Source organism: Gobio gobio, assembly GCF_949357685.1.
Source record: "Gobio gobio genome assembly, chromosome: 25".
NCBI classification, from domain to species: domain Eukaryota; kingdom Metazoa; phylum Chordata; class Actinopteri; order Cypriniformes; family Gobionidae; genus Gobio; species Gobio gobio.
Window position 1 is genome coordinate 11,094,964 of NC_137121.1, and position 23,665 is coordinate 11,118,628.

Sequence of the window (23,665 nt, forward strand, 5' to 3'; positions counted from 1 at the left end):
TGTTCGACAACACGACATAATACAACACAAAGCACATTACTGGTGATGAGTAACTCGACACGGTCAACAAAAGTCGTGTCAACACAAATATATTTGTGAGATTCAGCTCAAGAAATACAAAGGCCCCAATATACTTGAAGAAAGAACTGGTTTGACGCCCAACTATTTTCAATGAAAAGTAGCTAAAGCCTGCTCGAAAAGTCGCTACATAAAGTTGTGTTCAGAATTATTGGCGCCCCTGGTAAATATGATCAAATATGGCTGTAAAAATAAATCTGCATTGTTTATCCTTTTGATCTTTTATTAAAAAAAAAAAAAAAAAAAATCGAACCTTTCATTGAAGTAAAAGAATTGAAAGTGGGGGGTAAATCACATTATGAAATAAATGCTTTTTTCCAAAACATAATTATTGGCACCCTTTTATTAAATACTTTTTGCAACCTCCTTTTGCCAAGATAACAGCTCTGAGTCTTCTCCTATAATGCCTGATGAGTTTGGAGAACACCTGACAAGAGATCAGAGACCATTCCTCCATACAGAATCTCTCCAGACCCTTCAGATTCCCAGATCCAATGGTGTTTCTTCTCTTCAGTTTACCCCATTTTCTGGGTTCAGGTCAGGGGACTGGGATGGTCATGGTAGAAGCTTCATTTTGTGCTCAGTGACACATTTTTGATGTTTGTTTTGGACCGTTGTCCTGATGGAAAATCCGACCACGGCCCATTATAAGATTTCTAGCAGAGGCCGTCAGGTCTGTTGGTATTTTCTAGAATCCATGATACCATGTGTCTGAACAAGATCTGAACATTGTCCGTGAGGACCGTGACGATTAATTAATAGGTAGGTGTGGCTCTGAGGCTCCGCCTTCTTTGGTTAATTTCTTCTTTTCAGTCCGTCGATGTCAGACACAAGTAAAAACATGAGCTGGAGAGCTGATTTAAAGTAGAAATTGCCGCTTTAAAATGATTCATTCTGTTTTTCACACTTTTTCATGTTTAATACTCTAAAGCTGCTTGCTTTAACCCTTGTGTTATGTTGCGGGTCAATTTGACCAGTTTTGAGTTTTAAGTTGTCAGAAATATCAGTTAACCTATGTTTTTTTTCTTTACATTTTGTGACTCTCATTTAGGGTCATGAACATGCATGCAAAGTTTCAACACGCTGATGTGTTTTGACATAAACACACAAAAGTACTGTTACGTTCATGATGTTCACGGGTCAATTTGACCCGCATATTTTAATGTTCTAAGGCAATTGTAGAGACCCAAAATAATAACATTTCTTGGTTATATTTTGTTATTTTAGTTTTTTTACTAACCTATGAAGCTAAAAAAAATAGCTTTTCCCCATTTTTTCAATACAGAAATATTTTTTGTATGCCACAAATGGTAAAAATGAGCTATAATTTCTTTTTTCAATCTATCTGAAATACTATCTAACCTACATTGTTTTTCTTGAAATTGTGTGACCTTTTCTCATTTAGGGTCATTAACATGCATGCAAAGTTTCAACATGATGATGCGTTGTGAAATGTGCATATCAAAATTTTATACACTCTTGCTGTTTGTGGGTCAATTTGACCCATATAGGACAGCTATTCAAAAGCAACTGTACAGACACAAAATACAAAACACTTTGTGCATCTCAGAGCTCTTCAACTATTAACAACTTCATGAAGCAGTGTTTTGAAATCGGCCATCACTGTATAAGTCGTAAAAGTAAAGTTTAAAACAAGTTATAGAAGTTTATGAACATGAAAATATATAACACATATATATATATATATATATATAATATACATTTTACAAAACATGTTCAATTCTAAAACCTCAAGAAAATCAAAGCTAAATATCTGAACAAATTCTGTACTAAATTTTAGGTTTATAGCTCAAAAAAAAAAATCATTTGTGCGCAGTACCAATGTTTTCCACTAGGTGACATGTAGACTCTTCGATTTCCATATATGGTTTGAGTGATCTGAACATTATATTTTCATACTTTTCAAAATATCTATGAAGTAGACATTCTATTCAGAAGTAGTTTGGGTAGAAGTAGTAGTAGAAGTAGTCTATCGCTATTTATCTATTTTGTTATTGAGAGGAAAGCGCACAGCACATATTCACATCTAAATGTCGCTCTCATTAGTGTGGGTGATGTTCGCTAACAGTATGTCGTTGCAAGGCCATTTCGGACTTCTTTTTACCCCTAAGTGAAGCACGAAAATAACTTAACTGTGAGTATATCGGAGCCTTAAAGCATTGAGGTAACAACTTACAGTCGTTGCGGTGGACTGAAGAAACATCAACCGACTGACTCTTCCCTGGCATGGATGTTGGATTCTGCTTCCTGTGTTGAGATGAATCCATACTGCTGCCAAGCTGAAGACGCCTCATATGTCTGATCACTGCAGTAGCATTAAACGCTTGCTGTCAGGAGAGAAGAATTTAGAGAACACAGAAATTTAAATCTCATGTGAAATAGAACAGTGGTCAATCAATATGGGTTTTACAATGAATGATTCCAAAGGGCGAAAGGAAAAGGGCGTGGTCACTTACTCGCCATTTTGCTTTCGCAAAGTTTTTCTTCATCTGTCGGCTGACTGATTCGTGGATGTTCTTGCAGAGCGCAGTATCACCAGCTATCCTGAAATCAGATTAGAGTCAGCGGTTGGACTTCTTGCAGTATCATCTGGCATCCATAAGGAGGCGGAGTCTTGTGTAATGTGACCATATATGAGTATATACATGACTATATCATGTAAAAACAAAGATTTATTACTATAGATATTTATACTGTATATTACATTATACACTCACCTAAAGGATTATTAGGAACACCATACTAATACTGTGTTTGACCCCCTTTCGCCTTCAGAACTGCCTTAATTCTACGTGGCATTGATTCAACAAGGTGCTGAAAGCATTCTTTAGAAATGTTGGCCCATATTGATAGGATAGCATCTTGCATTTGATGGAGATTTGTGGGATGCACATCCAGGGCACGAAGCTCCCGTTCCACCACATCCCAAAGATGCTCTATTGGGTTGAGATCTGGTGACTGTGGGGGCCATTTTAGTACAGTGAACTCATTGTCATGTTCAAGAAACCAATTTGAAATGATTCGAGCTTTGTGACATGGTGCATTATCCTGCTGGAAGTAGCCATCAGAGGATGGGGACATGGTGGTCATAAAGGGATGGACATGGTCAGAAACAATGCTCAGGTAGGCCGTGGCATTTAAACGATGCCCAATTGGCACTAAGGGGCCTAAAGTGTGCCAAGAAAACATCCCCCACACCATTACACCACCACCACCAGCCTGCACAGTGGTAACAAGGCATGATGGATCCATGTTCTCATTCTGTTTACGCCAAATTCTGACTCTACCATCTGAATGTCTCAACAGAAATCGAGACTCAGACCAGGCAACATTTTTCCAGTCTTCAACTGTCCAATTTTGGTGAGCTTGTGCAAATTCAAAATCAAAATCAAATCAAATCACTTTATTTGTCACTCTACATATGCACAAGTGCAACAGTAGGTGAAATTCTTAGGTGCAGTTCCGAGCAACATGGTAGTCATGACATGACATGTACAACATTTAAAGCAGCATCAGATTACACTGATGCGCCCACAATTACTCACAGCACAGTAAACTCTACAATAAACAATAAATAATTTACACAATGTGAGTGTAGTTCTCACAGCTTTAAACAATATACACATACTTACAATATACATATACTTTAAACAATATACACTAAACATACACTAAACAATATACATTACGCTATAATAGTAATAATAATATACAATGTACAGTATAAAATATTATTCACAGATTGAAAAATTGAAATCCAAAGTGCAATAGATGCTGTATGATAAATAAATGTGTATATAATGTGTGTTTATCTACAGTGGGTTGTGCTGAGTGATATTCTGTCCAGTGTGTGTTATGATCCTGATGGGTCAAGAGTTAAGGAGTCTGATTGTTTTTGGGAAGAAGCTGTTCTGGAGTCGGCTGGTGCGTGATCTGATGCTGCGGTACCGTCTGCCTGATGGCATCAGTGAGAGCAGCCCATGGTTCGGGTGGCTAGAGTCTCTGATGATCCTCTGAGCTCTCTTCACACACCGCCTGACATAAATGTCCTGGAGGGAGGGAAGCTCACCTCCGATGATGCAGCTGGCCGTGCGCACTACCCTTTGCAGGGCTTTGCGGCTGCGGGCGGTACTGTTGCCGTACCAGGTGGTGATGCAGCCAGTCAGCAGGCTCTCTATGGTGCAGGTGTAGAACCGTGTGAGGATGTGGCGGCTCATTCCAAACCTCCTCAGCCGTCGCAGGAAGAAAAGGCGCTGATGAGCCTTCTTCACAACGGCCTCGGTGTGGACGGACCATGAGAGTTCCTCTGTGATGTGGACACCGAGGAACTTGAAGCTGCTGACTCTCTCCACCGGTGCTCCATCGATGGTGATGGGGCGGTGTTCTCTCTCATTCCTCCTGAAGTCGACCACCAGCTCCTTGGTCTTGCTGACGTTGAGGGAGAGGTTGTGCTCCTGACACCACCGTGTCAGAGTGTGCACCTCCTCTCTGTAGGCCGTTTCATCATTGTCAGTGATGAGACCTACCACCGTCGTATCGTCAGCAAACTTGATGATGGTGTTGGAGCTGTGGGTTGCCACACAGTCATGTGTGTACAAGGAGTACAGGAGTGGGCTGAGAACACAGCCCTGAGGGGCTCCAGTGTTGAGAGTCAGTGGTGAGGAGATGTTACTGCCCATTCTGACCACCTGGCGTCTGTTTGACAGGAAGTCCAGGATCCAGCTGCATAACAAGCTGTTTAAGCCGAGAGCCCGGAGTTTAATGTCAAGTATGGAGGGCACAATGGTGTTGAATGCTGAGCTGTAGTCTACAAACAGCATTCTCACATATGTGTTCCTCTTTTCCAGGTGGGAGAGAGCAGTGTGAATTGTTGATGAAATGGCATCATCAGTGGAGCGGTTTTTGCGGTATGCAAACTGCAGTGGGTCCAGTGAGGGGGGGAGAACAGAGCAGATGTGGTTTCTGACTAGTCTCTCAAAGCATTTGCTGATGATGGGGGTCAGAGCAACAGGACGCCAGTCGTTTAAGCAGAGTGTTTTTGACTGCTTAGGTACAGGAACAATGGTGGACGTTTTGAAGCATGTGGGGACCACAGACAGGGAGAGGGACAGGTTAAAAATGTCCGTGAAAACTCCAGCCAGTTGGCGCGCGCACGCTCTGATGACGCGGCCGGGAATCCCGTCTGGACCCGCAGCTTTTCGGACGTTCACCCGCCGGAAGGATCGGGTAACATCCGCTTCAGATACGGAGAGTGCACTAACCTCTGTATCTTCAGCCGCGAGCTCTCTCTCCGTGAGGGCGGTGTTATTTCCCTCAAAGCGAGCATAAAAGGTGTTGAGCTCGTCCGGGAGAGAGGCAGCGGTGTTCACGGTGGAGTTTGTGTTCCCTTTATAGTCTGTGATGGTGTTAATTCCCCTCCACATGCTTCTGGAGTCGGTGGTGTTGAACTGTCCTTCAATCTTGTCCCTGTACTGGCGTTTTGCTGCTTTGATTGTTTTCCGGAGGGCATAACTTGCTTGTTTATGCTCCTCCGCATTACCAGAGTTAAAAGTGAAGGTCCGCGCATTGAGTGCCGCGCGAACATCCCCATTTATCCACGGCTTCTGGTTTGGGTACAGCCGAATTGTTTTGGTCGGAACAACGTCATCTACGCACTTCCTGATGAAACACGTTACGCTATCAGCGTAGACCTCGATGTCGTCATCAGAGGCCGACCGGAACATCTCCCAGTCCGCGTGATCAAAACAGTCCTGTAGCATAGAGTCCGATTGGTCTGACCAGCACTGGATGGTTCTGAGGGCGGGTGCTTCCTGTTTCAGTCTCTGCCTGTAAGCGGGCAAAAGTAGAATGGACGCGTGATCTGATTTGCCGAATGGTGGGCGAGGGAGGGACTTGTAACCCTCCTTGAAGGGGGAGTAGCAGTGGTCTAAAACACGGTTCCCTCGCGTGTTGATGCTAACATGTTGGTGGTATTTGGGTGCGATGCGCTTGAAGTTGGCTTTGTTAAAGTCCCCGGTCACAATAAACGCAGCCTCAGGATGCGCGGTTTCCTGCTCACTCACTGACCTATACAGTTCCTTTAGTGCCCGGTCTGTGTCGGCTTGTGGGGGAATATACACCGCTGTGATGATGACCGCGGTGAATTCCCTCGGTAGCCAGAATGGTCGGCACAGAACCATGAGAAATTCCAGATCAGGAGAGCAGAAAGACTTGATAGAGTGTACGTTCCTCTGATCACACCAGGATCGGTTGATCATAAAACACACACCCCCGCCTTTGCTTTCCCCGGAGAGATCTTTTTCTCTGTCCATCCGATGCACGGAGAACCCCGTGGTTTCGATGGCTGAGTCTGGAATCTCAGCGGACATCCAAGTTTCTGTAAGGCAGATAATGCAGCAGTCCCTCGTGTCTCGTTGGAAAGAGATCCGCGCTCTCAGCTCGCAGAGTTTATTGTCCAGAGACTGAACATTTGCCAGTAAAATACTGGGAAGCGGGGGTCGGTTTGCGCGGCGTCTTAATCTGACGAGTACGCCAGCTCTACAGCCCCTTCTCCGGCCGCGTCTCCGCGGCCGGGCCACCCAGACAAAGGGTTCCGCTGCTGTGTTTGTAAACGGCGTGTCGTCGTTGATGAATTTAAAGTCCGGTTTTCGGTGTGCGATTGCCGAACCAATGTCCAAAAGTGTCTGTCTGTCGTACGTAGTAAGGCAGACAACATCCAAGACAAAAAACACAAAAACTATAAACAGAACAAACAAAAAACTACAATGCTTCAGCAGAGCTTGCGACGTTGCGGCCGTCCTCGGCGCCATCTTGACTCCAAATTGTAGCCTCTTTTTCCTATTTGTAGTGGAGATGAGTGGTACCCGGTGGGGTCTTCTGCTGTTTTAGCCCATCCGCCTCAAGGTTGTGCGTGTTGTGGCTTCACAAATGCTTTGCTGCATACCTCGGTTGTAACGAGTGGTTATTTCAGTCAAAGTTGCTCTTCTATCAGCTTGAATCAGTCGGGCCATTATCCTCTGACCTCTAGCATCAACAAGGCATTTTTGCCCACAGGACTGCCGCATACTGGATGTTTTTCCCTTTTCACACCATTCTTTGTAAACCCTAGAAATGGTTGTGCGTGAAAATCCCAGTAACTGAGCCGATTGTGAAATACTCAGACCAGCCCGTCTGGCACCAACAACCATGCCGCGCTCAAAATTGCTTAAATCACCTTTCTTTCCCATTCTGACATTCAGTTTGGAGTTCAGGAGATTGTCTTGACCAGGACCACACCCCTAAATGTATTGAAGCAACATCCATGTGATTGGTTGATTAGATAATTGCATTCATGAGAAATTGAACAGGTGTTCCTAATAATCCTTTTGGTGAATGTATTATGTAATACAGTATATACACTACAATTAAAAAGTTTGGGGTTTGTAAGATTTTGTTAATGTTTTCAAAAGAAGTCTTATGCTCATTGTGGCGAGGTTGACGAGCAAGAGACGTGGGAGGAGCGAGCGAGTCCTCTCATGAGGGAGCCCGGAGGCATATAAGAACGAGTGACACTAGTGAAGGATGAGAGAGGACCAGGCCTGGATTTACGTTGTGTTTTATTTACGTTTGGTTATGAGTGTGCGCGGCAGTCGTCCGTGAGGGGCTGCCACTTTTACTATTATTTATTAAAGTCTGTTAAATGTTTGCCGGTTCCTGCCTCCTTCTTCCCATATCCACAAACTTCATTACACTTATCAATGCTGCATTTATTTGACCTAAAATGCAGTAAAACAGTCATATTGAAATATTATTACAAATTAAAATAACTGTTCTATTTTAATTTATAATTTATGAAATGTAATTTATTCCTGTGATGAAAAGCTGAATTTTCAGCATCATTACTCTGGTCTTCCGTGTCACATGATCCTTCAGAAATCATTATAATATGCAGATTTTTTGCTGCAAGAAACATTATTCTTATTATTATCAATATTGAAAACAGATGCTTAATTTCATTTTTGTGGAAACCATGATACTTTGTTTCTTTCTTTGATGAATATAGAGTTCAAAAGAACAGCATTTATTTAAAACATTATAAAAGTCTTTCTATCACTTTTGATCATTTTAATGCATCCTTAAATTAATACAAATATTTATTGATAAAAAAACATATAGCATAATATCTTGCATAAAAGCCTATACTATTACACTATTAAATGTTTTTGCATTGTGGCATTTGCATGACGTTCAAGCATATTTTCCCCAGTTCTCATTACTGTAATGCATATAAATATTATAGTCAATTGTATTATATTCTATTATTGTCAGGATTCTGTTTGTTATGTCTTTTATTTTGTAATTTGCCTTTCATGTTGTAGTTTGTCCTGGGCTGAATCCGAAATCGCCCACTATACCCTTAAATAGGGCACTATTTGAGGGGACAGCCATTTGTAGTGGTGTCCGAAACCATAGTGGACGTTATTGAGTGCACTCATTCAATCCCACATTGCACCGCAATAACGAGTGTACAGCCGATGTACACACAACGGCTGTCCGAGTTCACTCACTCGTTTTCATTCACTCCTTCAAGTGAACTGTATAAGTGGACTAAAGTAGGGAATAGTGATTGAGGGTTTAGGGGGCGATTTCGGATTCAGCCAATGTCTTTGTAGTTCTTTCTGTATGCTCATCAGTTCCAGGTGTTTCTGATCTGAGTTAGGCCTATTTAACCAGGTGCTTTGTCTTGCCCTGGATGGATTTTTGTTTGTTTGTATGCAGGGCTCGACATTAAGCCTGTTCACACTCTTGTCCTTCGGACAAGTGAATCTGTCATTCACTTGTCCGAGTAAAACATTTGCTTGTCCAGATATTTTTTGTAAATATAATCTATTCTGAAGCAATATTCTCAACGGTGTTTAATCAGCTTTGAAATATTTAAATATGCCTATTTTTCATATTTGTACCTTTTTATAAAGGGCATATTTCCATAATCTTATTAAATATAGGAGATGCTTCAGATGTCCTTTTATATTCTTAAATTTGATCTATAAATTAAATTAGAAAAAGACACTATAGGCTGTCACCAATCAAATTAAATCATTTACACTGAAAAATTACAACTGCATTAAATAATGTTATGAGATTATTTAAAAAAAAATTTGTATACAATTAAGAAATGTTGGAAAGATGAAACTAAACTGCCAGTAGGTGGCAGCATGTGACCGTCTTAATGAGTGAATCATTGAGTCGATTCGTTCAAACGGCTGATTAATTCAAGAATTAGGCGGTCGTTTACGAATAGGTCATTGAATCTTTGATTCAACCGATTCATTAAAACGCTGAATCATTCACTAACACACACTGTTGCTGTGAGATGCGTTACGGTTCTGCTGTGATATTTGTTTGGAACTATTTTCGCTGCTGAAATAGAACAAAAACAGTCCATATTGCATTTAAAATGTAAGTGACTTAATGTTAACTAATTGTTTATGGAACTGGCGTATGAAATAATTTTTAGTCGTGATGGTATTCAGGAAAACAACACTCTTGTTAGTGTAATGTTGCTTAACTGTATCATATGTTATAAATATAAAAACCACACAATTTTAACCGTGTATGTTAACTGAGTTTCTTTGTATGAGTGGCGCTCATTTGTTTTCGATTTTCTCCTCGAGAGGCTGCGCGAGCCTCAACAGCAGAACCTTGTCAGTTCGTTTTTTATATTATTATCCACTATTGATCTCCACTTACACTAACTGAATGTAGAATCATTATTGCACTTTGGTGATTCCCTAGTTATTTTTTGTTTTGACGTTTTAACCAGGACACTTGTCCGTCGGGCAAGTAAAATTATTTTTCACTTGCCCCTTCAAAAAGTCCAGTTGTCCCGGACAAGTTTTAATGTCGAGCCCTGACGTAGGCCTATGTGTGCCTTCCATGTGGTTGCTGATCAAGGGTTTGAGTTTATACTTCATGCCATGTTTTTCACGGTCGAGTTATGGACATGTCTTATGATTGGCAGGGGCGCCGCTAGCAATTTTGGGCCCTATGAAAGAAAATGATGTTGGGCCCTCTACCACACCAACCTAGCTATCCAAAATCGTTGTCTGCAATTTAATAATACTGACCAATTAAGCTCTGCTCGCTCAACCCAGAATGCCCCAATTGGCTGATGAAACATTGATTAAAATTAAGATACAATTTATCCAAAACAAAACTTAATGAAGTGGTCAATGAATCATGTCTGATCAACTCCATTCATCTTATGATGTGTCCTATCTCATGCTGTTCACTTTTCATAATCGACATAGATAGACAGATCGACAACATAGACATAAAAACCCACATTATAATATTTAAACATAAATATAAAAATGAATACCTTAACGGCTGCATAAAATTATAGCACGTCATGTCGGAGTGGGATATGAGTGAACGTAGTTTTACCGGTGAGTGTGAACGGTTCATGAGTGGAGCGTTTTGCTGGATTTTGCCGGAAATGCGCCATCATTTTTTTATATTTGTAAAGGCCCGAAATTCGCATGCAAAATTTTCGCACGTCAAAAAATAAATTCGCCCTCACATTATAACGTCAATTACGCTTGTACACTGCCTCCGAAACTTTTGTCCGTCAAAAAAAAAAAAATCGGAACAGGTTCGATTTTCGGCGTTTTTTCGCATCCGTTTTTCCCATCTACAGTGCTGATGCCCAACCTAAAACTGCTGGCAATGGTGGTGAATGAATCGCCAGTGCTCAGATACCTACATATACAAATATTATTGTATCAAAAATACTACAAATATTATTATATCACAGCTATAATTATAGCACACCAAGTCCCTGTAAACCGTGTGTGTGTGTGTGTGCGCGGATCCCTTTAGACATAGGCTGTCAGTCTCTGTTCAGGATAAATTGATTCACGGAAATTGGTGGTCTTCTTTTTAATATGTGGCTCCGGTATCGCTAGCAAAGCATCAAACTGAGTCACTGACATTCTAAAGTAAACTTTGAATCGGCCTGGATAATCCCGCAGCTCCTTGATAAGAGGAACTCTCCTTCCTCTCTACGCGATCGCAGAAGTGGATGGACCCGATATTTCCTCTTTCATTTTTTAAGAGAGAGGACAAAAAAAATCATCCTCACTACTTGAAGACGGCATTTTGTGTTGTTTTGCGGTTTTTTCCGTAACGCATTCATTAATACACATCGGACTCAGTGTGCAAGGTCTCTGTGCGTGACAAATTTTTCGGATCACGAATACGAAAAAACGCATGCGAAAATTTCGGACTCAGTGTGCAAAGGCCTTAACTCTTTGGTAGATTATACATTTATAATACATTACTACTAGTACTGTTACTACTAATAAAACCGATCTCTGGGGGCCCCAAAAGTGTGTGGGCCCTTAGAATCGTCCTAACTTTCCCCCCCTTAGCTACGCCCCTGATGATTGGAATTATTAAACACCTGGTTATCTGCATATAATTCCAGACTATTATTTGACTTTTTTTTTTTTGATTGTATTGGGAATAATGAGAATTTCAATCTTAAAACATTTGAACGCATTAATGAGCATTATGGAGGCAGGGAAATAAGCTTAATATTATTTATAGACTGTGTGAGATTCACTCTTAAACCTGCAGCGAGTAATATAACATCAGAACGCAGTGAACACAATCCTGGTCGCTCACCATGGATGCAGAAGAGCCTCATCACAAGTTAACCTCTTTTCTGGATCTTTCTGCATCAGGTTACTAATGAAGTCTTTAGCTATAAAACAACACAAATGTGAAGAAAAAAAAACACCTGAATCAGTTACACAAGGGCACAGTTCTAATTGTGAAAAAATGACACCCTCCTACACTTCCCCAGACACCAGGGAACAGCTTGTGGTGTGGGTGTCGAGTTGTTATTTTCAAACGAAGCTGAATCGCCTAGCGCCAGATAGTGCTTTTCAACCGCTGATTTATATCTGGCTGCAATACCTCAGTGTTACTTTCGAAGAACCCTTATTAAAGTGTTGCTCATGGGAAGAAAATGAAGTCGTGACTATCAGTGACAAGTAAACCACAAGTAACCTAAGTCATACTCAATGATGGCGTTTCAGTGGGTGGAAGAGACATAAGGAGGTGAAGAAAGGTGTCATTTTCTCCAACAACAAAAGCTTGAACCTGATTTAATTAAATATGTAGTTTATGTCATTAACTATAATATATGATTCACTTCACACTTACCCGAATCAGAAATGTCGTCCCAGTACGGGGAATCAAACTCGTATTCTGCCCTCAGTATTTGCTCAAACAGTTTGGAGTCATTCTCGTCGTAAAATGGAGGGTATCCACACAACCTGAGGAGGCAGAGGATTCATAAGTGGTTAGGATTTTAACCTAACAATGGTTGGGAAAGCAGCAGTGCATTTCATATGGGAAAAAAACTACTCACAAGATGTAGGCAATAACTCCGATAGACCAGCAGTCCACGGCTTTGCTGTAAGGCTTCTGTGCTAATACCTCTGGAGCTATTAAATGTGTTAAAAGACAGAGAAAACAAACAAAATGATACATTTACTAAAATATAAAAGTGAGTGTTGTCAAATCGATTAATCGTGATTAATCACACCTAACATATATATATATATATATATATATATATATATATTGGTCAAAGGAGAACTGGCACCCTGACTGAGCCTAGTTTCTCCCAAGGTTTTTTTTCTCTCCATTATGTCACCTGATGGAGTTTTGGTTCCTTGCCACCATTGCCTCTGTCGCCTTTGGCTTTGGCTTGCTCAGTTGGGGACACTAAATATTCAACTATATTGCTGATCAGCTCATTTCAATCATAAAGTCATAATTAAGAGATAAAAAGTCAAAAATATGATTTTAAAAGGCATAAAAGTGAGCTAAAAAGTCGAAAATACGACATGCTAAGTCATAATTATAAGATAAAATGTTGAAAATAAGATTTTTAAAGTCCTCATTATTAGATAAAAAAGTCAAAAATATGACATGCTAAAGTCATTGTGAGATGAACAGTTGAAATTAAGACTAGAAATTCTGAGATAAAAATTAAAAAGTTTGAATTTAAAGTCAAAATTATGACTTAAAAATCTAAATTATGATTAAAAGTCCTAATTCTGAAATAAAAAGCTGAAATTATATTAAAAAAAAATTATTAAATTATGACCAAAGCACACACAGTAAGACATTTAAGAGATGAAATCATGCTTGTTTTTTAGTTTTTTTTATGCACTTTTAATTTTGAGATTCACACTTATAATAATAATATTTACATTATTGTTTTCATTTTGTGAATTTTTTGTGAAGTTTTTACATTTTGAAATCAGTTTTTACAACTGAAATTAATCAATCAAAAAATTACTTTACCTTTTCATCTAAAACAAAATTAATTTCATATCATCACTGTAAAGCTGCTTTGAAGCAATCGGTGTTGTGAAAAGCGCTATAGAAATAAAGGTGACTTGACTTGACTAGATACTAGGTGTGTATATAAATATTATAAACATATATACATATATATATATATATATATATATATATATATATATATATATATGTGTGTGTGTGTGTGTGTGTGTGTGTGTGTGTGTGTGTGTGTGTGTGTGTGTGTGTGTGTGTGTGTGTGTGTGTGTGTGTGTGTGTGTGTGTGTGTGTGTGTGTGTGTGTGTGTGATGCGATGAATCGATTTGACAGCACTAGTAAAAATGTTTTTAAAGGATCATTCACACATATTTTATCATAATTTATGAGACAACTCTCATGTCATTCCAAAACTGTATGTTTTCTAATTTGCTGTTTTTTAACCACTATTAATGTGATTTTTTATCCTTTTTGGACTTGACAGACATGGTCACTATGCACAATTTGCATAAATATTGTTCAAAATGTCTGTATTTCACTAGAAAAAATGCATATGGAAAGTTTGAATTCTGAAACAACAGCATATGGATTTGAAACACATGAAGGTGAGTAAATAATGATAAAATGTAATTTTTGAAAATACACTGTAAAAAACCCCCCCAGTTTTTTTATGAAAAAAACAAAATAAAAAGGTAGCTGTGATTTGCCGAAACTTCACTGTAAAAAATATGGTAGCAACATTTTAGGTTTTACACATTGAACTTAAATTTACAGTAAATCTGTATTACTTTTAATGATATTAATATACCAAATGACTAAAATCTTTTTTTTTTCTTTAACATTTTTATAACACTGACAACCCCCGTAAAAACATAAGTGGTAAAGAAAAAATCACATGATGAACCAAAGTTCATCACAGATAGCTTTTCCACACACTGAGGTAAATATTAATAGGTGGTGTCATATGCAAAACACCATCATGGTAACACGATGACAATAAAATAATTCAATAAACATTAATTTAAAGGTCCCATGGCATGGCATTTTTCTATTATTTTATAGGGTTTCCTGAGGTGTACTTATATTGTTAGTATGATTTTTACATCATAAAATGTCATCATTTAGAAATAAAAGGCATTTTTTTCTATACTGCTGTTTGCCCTGTGGCTGAATGCCCTGTTTCAAGAGGCGTGTCTGCTGTGAAACTTCAGTAAAAATGCCCACTGTTGTGATTGGCTGATATCTTTGCATTTGAAATGAGCGGAGGGGGCGTGGTTTAACGAGATCTACGACGCACGAGCTGCTGCCAGAGAGACGGATGGACCTGAGTTCACTTCTCATCAGTTCTGTCAGCATGTCTCAGTTCAGGGTGAACTGTTGTAGTTACTAGAATATAATTCAGGTTATTAGTTTATTTCTAGTCGGAGGGGCTGTCACTCATGTCAGAAAGTTAGTAACTTTAGTAAATTATGGATCAGCGCTGACTCGACACGCGAACCGTTTAGAACGATTCAGTCCGATTTGGTGAACTGGTTCGGTTCACTAAAAAGAACCGATTCAAAAGAATGATTTGTTCGCGAACCGGACATCACGGAGACGGAGCGATTGCTAACAAAGTTATTTATAGTAACTACTGAGTTGTGAGAGCGCTGTCTGTCAGCGCGAGTTTATTGTGTTTGTACCTGAGAGTTCTGAATAAACACGAGTCCCAGTCACGCCGAGTCCGTCTTCATCATTATTCTACCGACTTTGTAACACATGCAATGTACCATTACAGCGAGATGAACGAGTTAGTAAGTTTGATTAAAGCATTATTTCTAGATATGTTCCAATCATATGAAAAGCGTCAATGACGCGCATTGAGTAACTTACACAGCGCAAACAAAGACACAACAGCAGTAATCGAATGTAATCCAGTTTATTGTGGGGAAAGCTGGCTAGCCTAGCCGGATACCCTCACACTTACCCCCCTTCTGCTTAATCTCACGCCGCGTTTGGTGCCTCCGCTTTGGGCCAGATGCAGTACTGGGGGTCGGGGATGTTGAAGGCCGAGCTTCGGCGTGCGTGAGGTTTATCTCTGCCGATGTTAAGCAGAAAATCCCGACTGTATGCACATTTAAGAACAGATAGACGCGACGAGGACGTACAAAAACACTGACTCACAAGATAGAAAACACGAAAACACCGTTCTGTCGGAAGAGAGAGAAGCCGCAGTGTGTGCACGAATAATAAATAATTAGCTACACATAAGAAATCACTGATCACAGATCAGAAGGAACTGAAGAAAGACTTCTGTTTTCATTTGTACATCCAAACACTGAGAAACTGCCAGCGTTCACTCGTTCACAACCCATGATCTCTTGAGCGCTTGCATGGGCGTGCCAGATTCTCTGGGCGGAGGAAAGGGAGGTAACCGTTCCTGCTTGGACGTCAAACCAGGAGACTTCAGGATTGGCTCGTCTGGCCTGGCATTTTCTCAAAGGCACAGAACGACAGCCAGAACTCGGGTTTACACCGATCAACATTTCTATCCACTTGGGGACAATATTCAGGCTAGGGGAACTCATATTAATGTTGAAATACCTCATAAAATGAAAATTTCTTGCCATGGGACCTTTAACAACATAAGATGTAATATGAACCCTAATGTACATAACTGATTAAGAAGAAACAGTTATTTAAATAAAAAACACATCAAATGTAAAGTGTCACGCAGGGAATTATGGGAATATTAATTTATGGTTTTAAATTATAAGATGACTTTTTGCACTTATTTTTTTGCAAAAAACTCCAATGTTACTGTAAAATTGCATGGAACGTCCCATAAGATCTACTACAGTTTTTCCCTATATATAGTAAGAGAACTTACTATTAACCAATGAACAAGCTCTCCGTAGCGTCTTTTATCGTTAAAATTCACACTGATATTTAATGGATTGACAGTCCTACCCACATATCCTGGTGTCCCACAGGCTGTGGACATGATGTCATTGGCTGCGCCCTCCATCTTGGACAGCCCGAAATCACTAATCATAATCTTGGATTCTTCATGTGGGTTAAAATAGAGCAGATTCTCTGGCTGTCAGGAGATGAGAGAGAGGGCGATTAGGTTAAAAAGTCACAGAGAGTTATTTACGCTGTGCTTGTTTCCACTGAAGAGCGGTGACCTTTCACGTCTTATGTTCCCGCTTCCTATAATGAAACTGTACATCTATGTACATCGATTTGTTTTGGTGTGAAGGAAATCAGTCAAGGGAAATCATCACCTTCAGGTCTCGGTGGACTATCCCCAGCGAATGGAGGTAGTTAACAGCATCCAGAACTTGTTTGATTAACGCGCTGGCATCCTGCTCTGTGTAGAAGCCCCTCTCCACAATACGGTCAAACAACTCCCCGCCGGACACACTGAAAAATACAATTATTAGTTACTTTTACAATTTACAATACAATTATTAGTTCATTCAGAAAAGTCAAACTTGGTATGTACAATAAACAATATACACTACTGTTTAAAGGGGTACTTCACCACTGGAAAGATGAATGTGTATTTAAATTGGGTCATTTATGTAGTAGAAATGTGAAATTATTTTAGAAGTTGGTGCCTTCTAGACTGAGAAAAGCCAGAAAATGTGTTTTTGGCTCATATGGATGAAAGACAACAACTCCCAGAATGCACTTGCTTCGCTGCCCTACGAGGCCACTCCCAAGCCACACCTACCTGTTACACCTCTTGCGTACCACGGCACCGCCGCCCGTTGTTATGATTTTTTTAGTAACAAAATCATTTAGTTCAGTTAAAGAACAGACACTACAGTTAAAAACTGAACGTGTCTGCTCAATACAGCGTGAGCCGAACGAGAGTCGCAGCACAAATGCAGCAGGAGTCAGATTTCATTCATCAGACCTGGGGCCGGTTGCACCAGCGTAAGTTACAACGTAGCCTAGTTTCGACGTAAATGGGCACTTAGTTACAACTTACGCACTAGTAAATATTTTCAGTTGAACCATTAAACTTAGTTTAAACGTGACTATACGTTTTATCTAAATATTTACGGAAGCCTCTGTCCATGAATAACGGTCGTAAATAAGATGTCAGCCAGATTAGATCACATCGATGAGCTCGTAATTGATCATGAAGAGCCGCAAATTCGTCTACGAGTTTTACGAGACAGACATCATCCGTTGGATATTTATGATGATGTCGACATATATGCTCGTTTGCGCTTTAAAAGAGAAGGGAGAATAATGCGGATAACGGACTTGATAGTGTCTGATATTCAGCACGAATCAGACAGATCTCCCTCTGCTCACAGCCTTTTGCATTTATTTTATTTATGTCCAGCCAAATCTCACCTTTCTTTCGGTTTGTGACAGAGGAGTTTAATTTGCTCTCAAGGAAGTTTTGTTTTCTTTGGGTCCATCAATTAAAATATGAATTTCTGACTGAAATTTTTCTTCATGTTTCTTTTCTCCTCAATGTGTGTGTAACGTACTGCTCTGAGACAGAAGGTTTAGGATCCAAACGCAGCTTTATTAAAGGTAATCCACACTCGTAGTCAACAAACAGGCAAGAGGTCATAACAGGTAATCAGTCCAATCAGGCAAACAAGACAGGCGAGAACAGGCAAGAAATCCAAAACCAGAGACATGAAACCAGGGAAACCGCTCAGGAATGCAGTTTTCAACAAACAAGACTTCGCATTGAATGATTGACATGACCAGGCTTATATAGTGTGAGCTTACAAGGTAATAGGGTGCAGGTGGATGTAATCAATGAGTGCTGATGAGTCCGGGCAAAGGATTATGGGAGATGTAGTTTTTGATGGAGGGACAGTCCGGGGTGGAGTGCCCTCTGGTGGAAACCACGGGCACTCACACTGGTGAATTGTGACAGTGTGGGATAGATATTTTCAATTAAAAGTCTAATGTTTTGAGTTGCTTTAACGTCTTTTTTAACTTTCAGTTTAGGCCAGTCAAAAAGGAGTTTGAAATTACAAGCTGTTCAGACTATTTTCTGTTTACCTATTAGAAGGCTTGTGATTGGGTTAAGAAAAATAGACGTCATTCTATGCAACAACACATTACTTTACGGAGAGCTTACGACCTACTAGCTACGTTCTGCCTTAAGAACAAATGGTGCAACCAAATAAAGTACAGAGTTAGTTATAAACTAACTAGTAGTTACTAAGCCTCTAGTTTGAGCTTTACGTTTCAGTTTAAATAAGAACTTACGAACGGCTGGTGCAGATGATCGCGGAGGATTTGGTTTCAAAGCGAAATGCGCATAGTACTGTTTTGTTGTTGTGTTTTCATGAACCCACAATTCAAGCAACCGCCCCTGAATTGCCGCTAATTTTAAACCGAGACTCAAATGAGCACGGCCGCCTGGCATTCATTCATGGCCGCATCATCAGTCATTCACGGCCGCACAGTGTGTGTCCAGTCTGGCACGTTTTCAGTTCATGCCTATGGAAGCTTAACTTTCATAGGAATTCATTGAGAACACTCGCTTTGCTCCGCACTGCTCCGTAATGAATGTCCGTGCGGCCGTCTGTGTCTTACATTCTGTGAGTGAGATCCCACCCCTATGGGCGGGTTGAAAACATGCGGAACTAACTCCTACTACTGGCTGTAGTCTCTAGCCTCTGGCCAAAAAAGCCTGCGATGACGCAAAAGGGCGATATTTGCGTCATCAGAGGCTTTTTTCCAGACATAAAATACATAAATCTCAGGGGGATATGAGGGGGGGGAAGCAAATACACTAACGGGTTTCGACTGATACAAAGCTTAATGCTAATTCGCTGAAGTAACCCATTAAACGTTTGGGGGTCAGTAAGAAATGTTAATGTTTTTGAAAGAAGTCTCTTATGCTCACCAAGGCTGAATTTATTTGATCAAAAATACAGAAAAAAAATTGGAAAATTATTACAATTTAAAATAAATGTTTTCTATTCGAATATCTTTAAAATATAATTTATTCCTGTGATGAAAGCTGAATTTCCAGCATCATTACTCCAGTCTTCAGTGTCACATGATCCTTCATAAATCATTCTAATATGCAGATTTTGTGCTCAAGAAACATTCTTATTATTATTATTAGTTAGTGGAAACCATGATACATTTTTTTCATGATTATTTGATGAATAGAAAGTTCAAAAGAATGGCATTTATTTGAAATAGAAACCTTTTGTGAGATTATAAATGTCTTTACTATCACTTTTGATCAATTGAATGCATCCTTGTTGAATAAAAGTATTAATTTCTTTTTAAAAATCATTAGAAAAAGCACCAAACATTTGAACGGTACGGTATGTTTAAAATAATATAAAAGAAAAACAAAACTGAAATATTGGTTAAAAAACAAATAAATGCAAATGTTTCATGTTAAGCTAGAGATTCTATATTGTTCAATACAATAAAATTATCTAAAACCACAGCAGCAGGCTTGGACACAATTCAGAATAAGAACTGGCTCCCGCTCAAGTCATGAGTTTAATGCGCCACAGGATGTTGAATTGGAATGTGAATTGGAATGACAGGAAGATACATTTTTTGGATTGCAACTAAAAGAAACGTATCAGTTACACAACAGATATAGGCAAGAACAGATTACTTCTTAGGTTTTTTAAGTTTTCCATCTTGCAAACGTGCTTCACATTGTTTGGCTCCATTTCAAAGACTTTGTAGACTTAATTATGCACAAATTGAAGTAGCAAACAGATTTTACTCACAGTTGCATAATAAGGTATAAATGACTGGGGCTCTCGTAAATGTCTTCCAGTGCCACAATGTTCTCATGCTTGATCCTGAAAAGAACAGACACAATATTTGATCAGTTACAATAAACCAGAGGCGCTCTTGAGTGGATTAGGAAGGCTTTGTTTTGGATGGATGATGTTGGTTCCCATTACATGTTCCCGTACACCACAGCATACGAGCTGGGCTGATATATTGAGATTTTCTGTTCATGCAGACAATGAAAAAAAAAACCATATTACCATATTTAAGTTGCTAAAAAGTTGCCAAACAACTGAAGTGCAATGCATTCATAATTTATTTCTCTGATGGCAAAGCAGAATTTTCAGAATTACTCGAATGTTCACTGTCACATGTTAAATATTAGCCTGACATCGTCATACTCAATTAGTCAGAATATGAGTCTGATACTGCTCCAATGATTATTGGGGCGTGTTTCAACCCATAGACCGTAAAAAGTTTCAACCGAACCAGAAAATAAAATGTCTCTGGACTCAATTGGATAGACCTACAACCAATCAGAGCAACAGAGCTGCGCATAGTTGTCAACAGAACTCAACTGCACGCACACTGGAAGAAGTAGAAGAAGATCAGTGTAAACGATCTTTGCCAGTGTTGTAAAAAGAAGTTAAGGATACATGGAGTACTTACTAACACCATAATTTCTGAGAGAAATAGTAAAGGTGAATGCATATACGAACAAGTTCTCAGTTTAGGATTAGAACGAATTCAACCCAAGCGCTCTTTGGTGACGTGGATGATTACGTTACTGTTGATCATCTGTCCATCATCGTATAAAGCCCGCCCTGACAATTTGATTGGTCCGAACAGCTCAGGTTTGAGCATAGTTGCTCCACAACGGATCAAGTCCAGACCGAACTTCCCGAACTCAAATGTTGTGGGCGGGGCTAAGTTCGGCTGGCATCCAGGCTAGTTAAAAATAAATAAAATACAATAATAAAATAAATAAAATAAAAAATAATAAAATTAAATTTTATTATTAAAGCATTCACAAAGGGAAAAAAATGTGTAGCGCTTTAGACAGCATTCAAAGGGACAAAAGAATAAAATAAATTAATATAATATAAAATAAAATATATATTTTCTTTAGCTTTTTAGACAACCTACAGAGGGACAGAAGAATAAAATAAAATACAATAAAATAAAACAAATAAAAATATAGTGCTTTAGACAGCTTACAAAGGGACAGAATAATAAAGTTAATTACTTTTTATTTTATACATTTTTTATATTTTATAATAAATTAAAAAAAATAGTAGTGCGTTAGAAAGCCTACAAAGGGACTGAAGAATAAAATAAAATAAAATAAAAATAAAATCGAAGTGCTTTAGACAGCCTACAGAGGGACTGAAGAATAAAATAAAATAAAATAAAATAGAAGTGCTTTAGAGTAGACAGCCTACAAAGGGACAATAAAATAAAATAAATAAATAAAAATAAATAAAATAGAAGTGCTTTTGACAGCCTGCAAAGGGACAATAAAATAAAATAAATAAATAAAAATAAAATAGAAGTGCTTTAGACAGCCTACAAAGGGACTGAAGAATAAAATAAAATAAATAAATAAATAAAAATAAAATAGTAGTGCTTTAGACAGCCTAAAAAAGGGATTGAAGAATAAAATAAATAAATAAAAATAAAATAGTAGTGCTTTAGACAGCCTACAAAGGAACAATAAAATAACTAAAAATATAAAATATAAATAAAATAGTAGTGCTTTAGACAGCCTACAAAGGGACAATAAAATAAAATAAATAAAATAAAACAAATAAAATAAAATAAAAGGGGCAAACAAAGGTACATAACCACAATATAAAAATAAAATAGTAGTGCTTTAGACAGCCTGCAAAGGGACAAATATGCTAATCCTAATCTGCTGATTTTCTGCTCAAGAAACATTTCTCATTATTATCGATGTTGAAAACAGTTGTGCTGCTAATTTTTTGTGGAAACTGTGATACATTGTTTTTCAAAGTTCAGAAGTACAGCAGTTATTTGAAATAGGAATCTGTTTTTATTGAATGAATCCTTGCTGAACAGTCAGAAGAATGATTCTGAGCACTGTGTGCGGCTGCATCTGGAATCCAGTTGCATACAGCAGCGTTTTTACTCGCCTCCTTGCCTGAACGCCTTTTTACCATGACAACCGCAGACCTGTGCTCGGCCTCAACGTGCGGTGAATAGCGAGGTCTGCGGCGGAGGCCACATGAATCATTTCTACGGCCTTTAAAACGCTCGCGATGCTTTTGAAAGGGACAGGTAGGAGTCAGTGAAGGTAGGAGGCTGTGAGGGGCGTGTCATAATGGCTGAGTCATCTCCCGCTCGGAGGAGAAATGCTGAAACTCCCACTAACAGCTTCCTTTGAACTTCAGGTTTTTTCTTCAGTAGCTAGAGGAACTTGTGTGAAGCATGTAATGGGTGCTGGGTTTGTTATTTTAAGCCTTTTCTGGAAGCTTTTAGAATACTTACTTCCTCAGCACTGCAATCTCGTTTTCTATTCCGCTCTCTTTTCCTCTTAGTGCTTTTTTTGGGATGCATTTCACGGCGTACATATCTCCTGTGGCCTTCTCTTGGGCCAGGACCACCTCAGAAAACGCCCCACTGGAAAGAGCATAAAAGAAAAGCAAAATATAAAATAGTGACTGGAAATTTTGGGAACAAAATACGGTGAATGAAAGCTTAGCAGCGCACAGTGGGATCCAATAATCTGAAAGCAGGATAAAAAATTAAAAACAAATAATGGTGATTTAGACAGCCTACAAAGGAACAGAATATAAAATAAAATAGTAGTTTGCAGATTGCAGTGCTGAGGAATCCACTTTAATCCTTCAAATAATAAAATAAAATAAATCAAAGAATAAAATAAAATAAAAGATTGCAGTGCTGAGGAATCCACTTTAACCCTTCAAATAATAAAATAAAATAAAATAAAAGATTGCAGAGCTGAGGAATCCACTTTAATCCTTCAAATAAATAATAATAATAATAATAATAAAAATAAATAAATAAAATAAAAGATTGCAGTGCTGAGGAATCCACTTTAATCCTTCAAATAATAAAATAAAATAAATAAACAAATAAATAATAAAATAAAAATAGTAGTGCTAGCCTACAAAGGAACAGAATAATAAATAAATTCATATAAAATGAAATAGTAGTGCTTTATACCGCCTACAAATCTAGTAAAATAAAATAAAATAAAATAAAATAAAATAAAATAAAATAAAATACAATAAATTAAATTAAATTAAATTAAATTAAATTAAATTAAATTAAATTAAATTAAAATTAAATTAAATAAAAGATTGCAGTGCTTAGGAATCCACTTTAACCCTTCAAATAATACAATAAATAAACAAATAAATAATAAAATAAAATAAACAGTAGTGCGTTTAGACAGCCTACAAAGGGTCAAAGCATAATATAAAATGAA

General features: G+C 38.5%; 1 protein-coding gene across 2 annotated transcripts in view; it reads right to left on the reverse strand.

Moving 5' to 3' along the window:
* Positions 1 to 23,665, reverse strand: part of camk1db (calcium/calmodulin-dependent protein kinase 1Db) — a 42,399-nt gene that overhangs the window by 1,600 nt on the left and 17,134 nt on the right. For both annotated transcript variants that reach the window (XM_079809465.1, XM_079809466.1), the window contains exons 2-10: positions 22,702 to 22,833; positions 20,187 to 20,261; positions 16,722 to 16,860; positions 16,405 to 16,534; positions 12,518 to 12,593; positions 12,310 to 12,422; positions 11,767 to 11,845; positions 2,556 to 2,643; positions 2,276 to 2,426 (exon numbers count right to left, since the gene is read on the reverse strand). In XM_079809465.1, the coding sequence (XP_079665591.1) occupies positions 2,276 to 2,426; positions 2,556 to 2,643; positions 11,767 to 11,845; positions 12,310 to 12,422; positions 12,518 to 12,593; positions 16,405 to 16,534; positions 16,722 to 16,860; positions 20,187 to 20,261; positions 22,702 to 22,833 (983 nt within the window). The remainder of the gene's footprint in view (positions 1 to 2,275; positions 2,427 to 2,555; positions 2,644 to 11,766; positions 11,846 to 12,309; positions 12,423 to 12,517; positions 12,594 to 16,404; positions 16,535 to 16,721; positions 16,861 to 20,186; positions 20,262 to 22,701; positions 22,834 to 23,665) is intronic.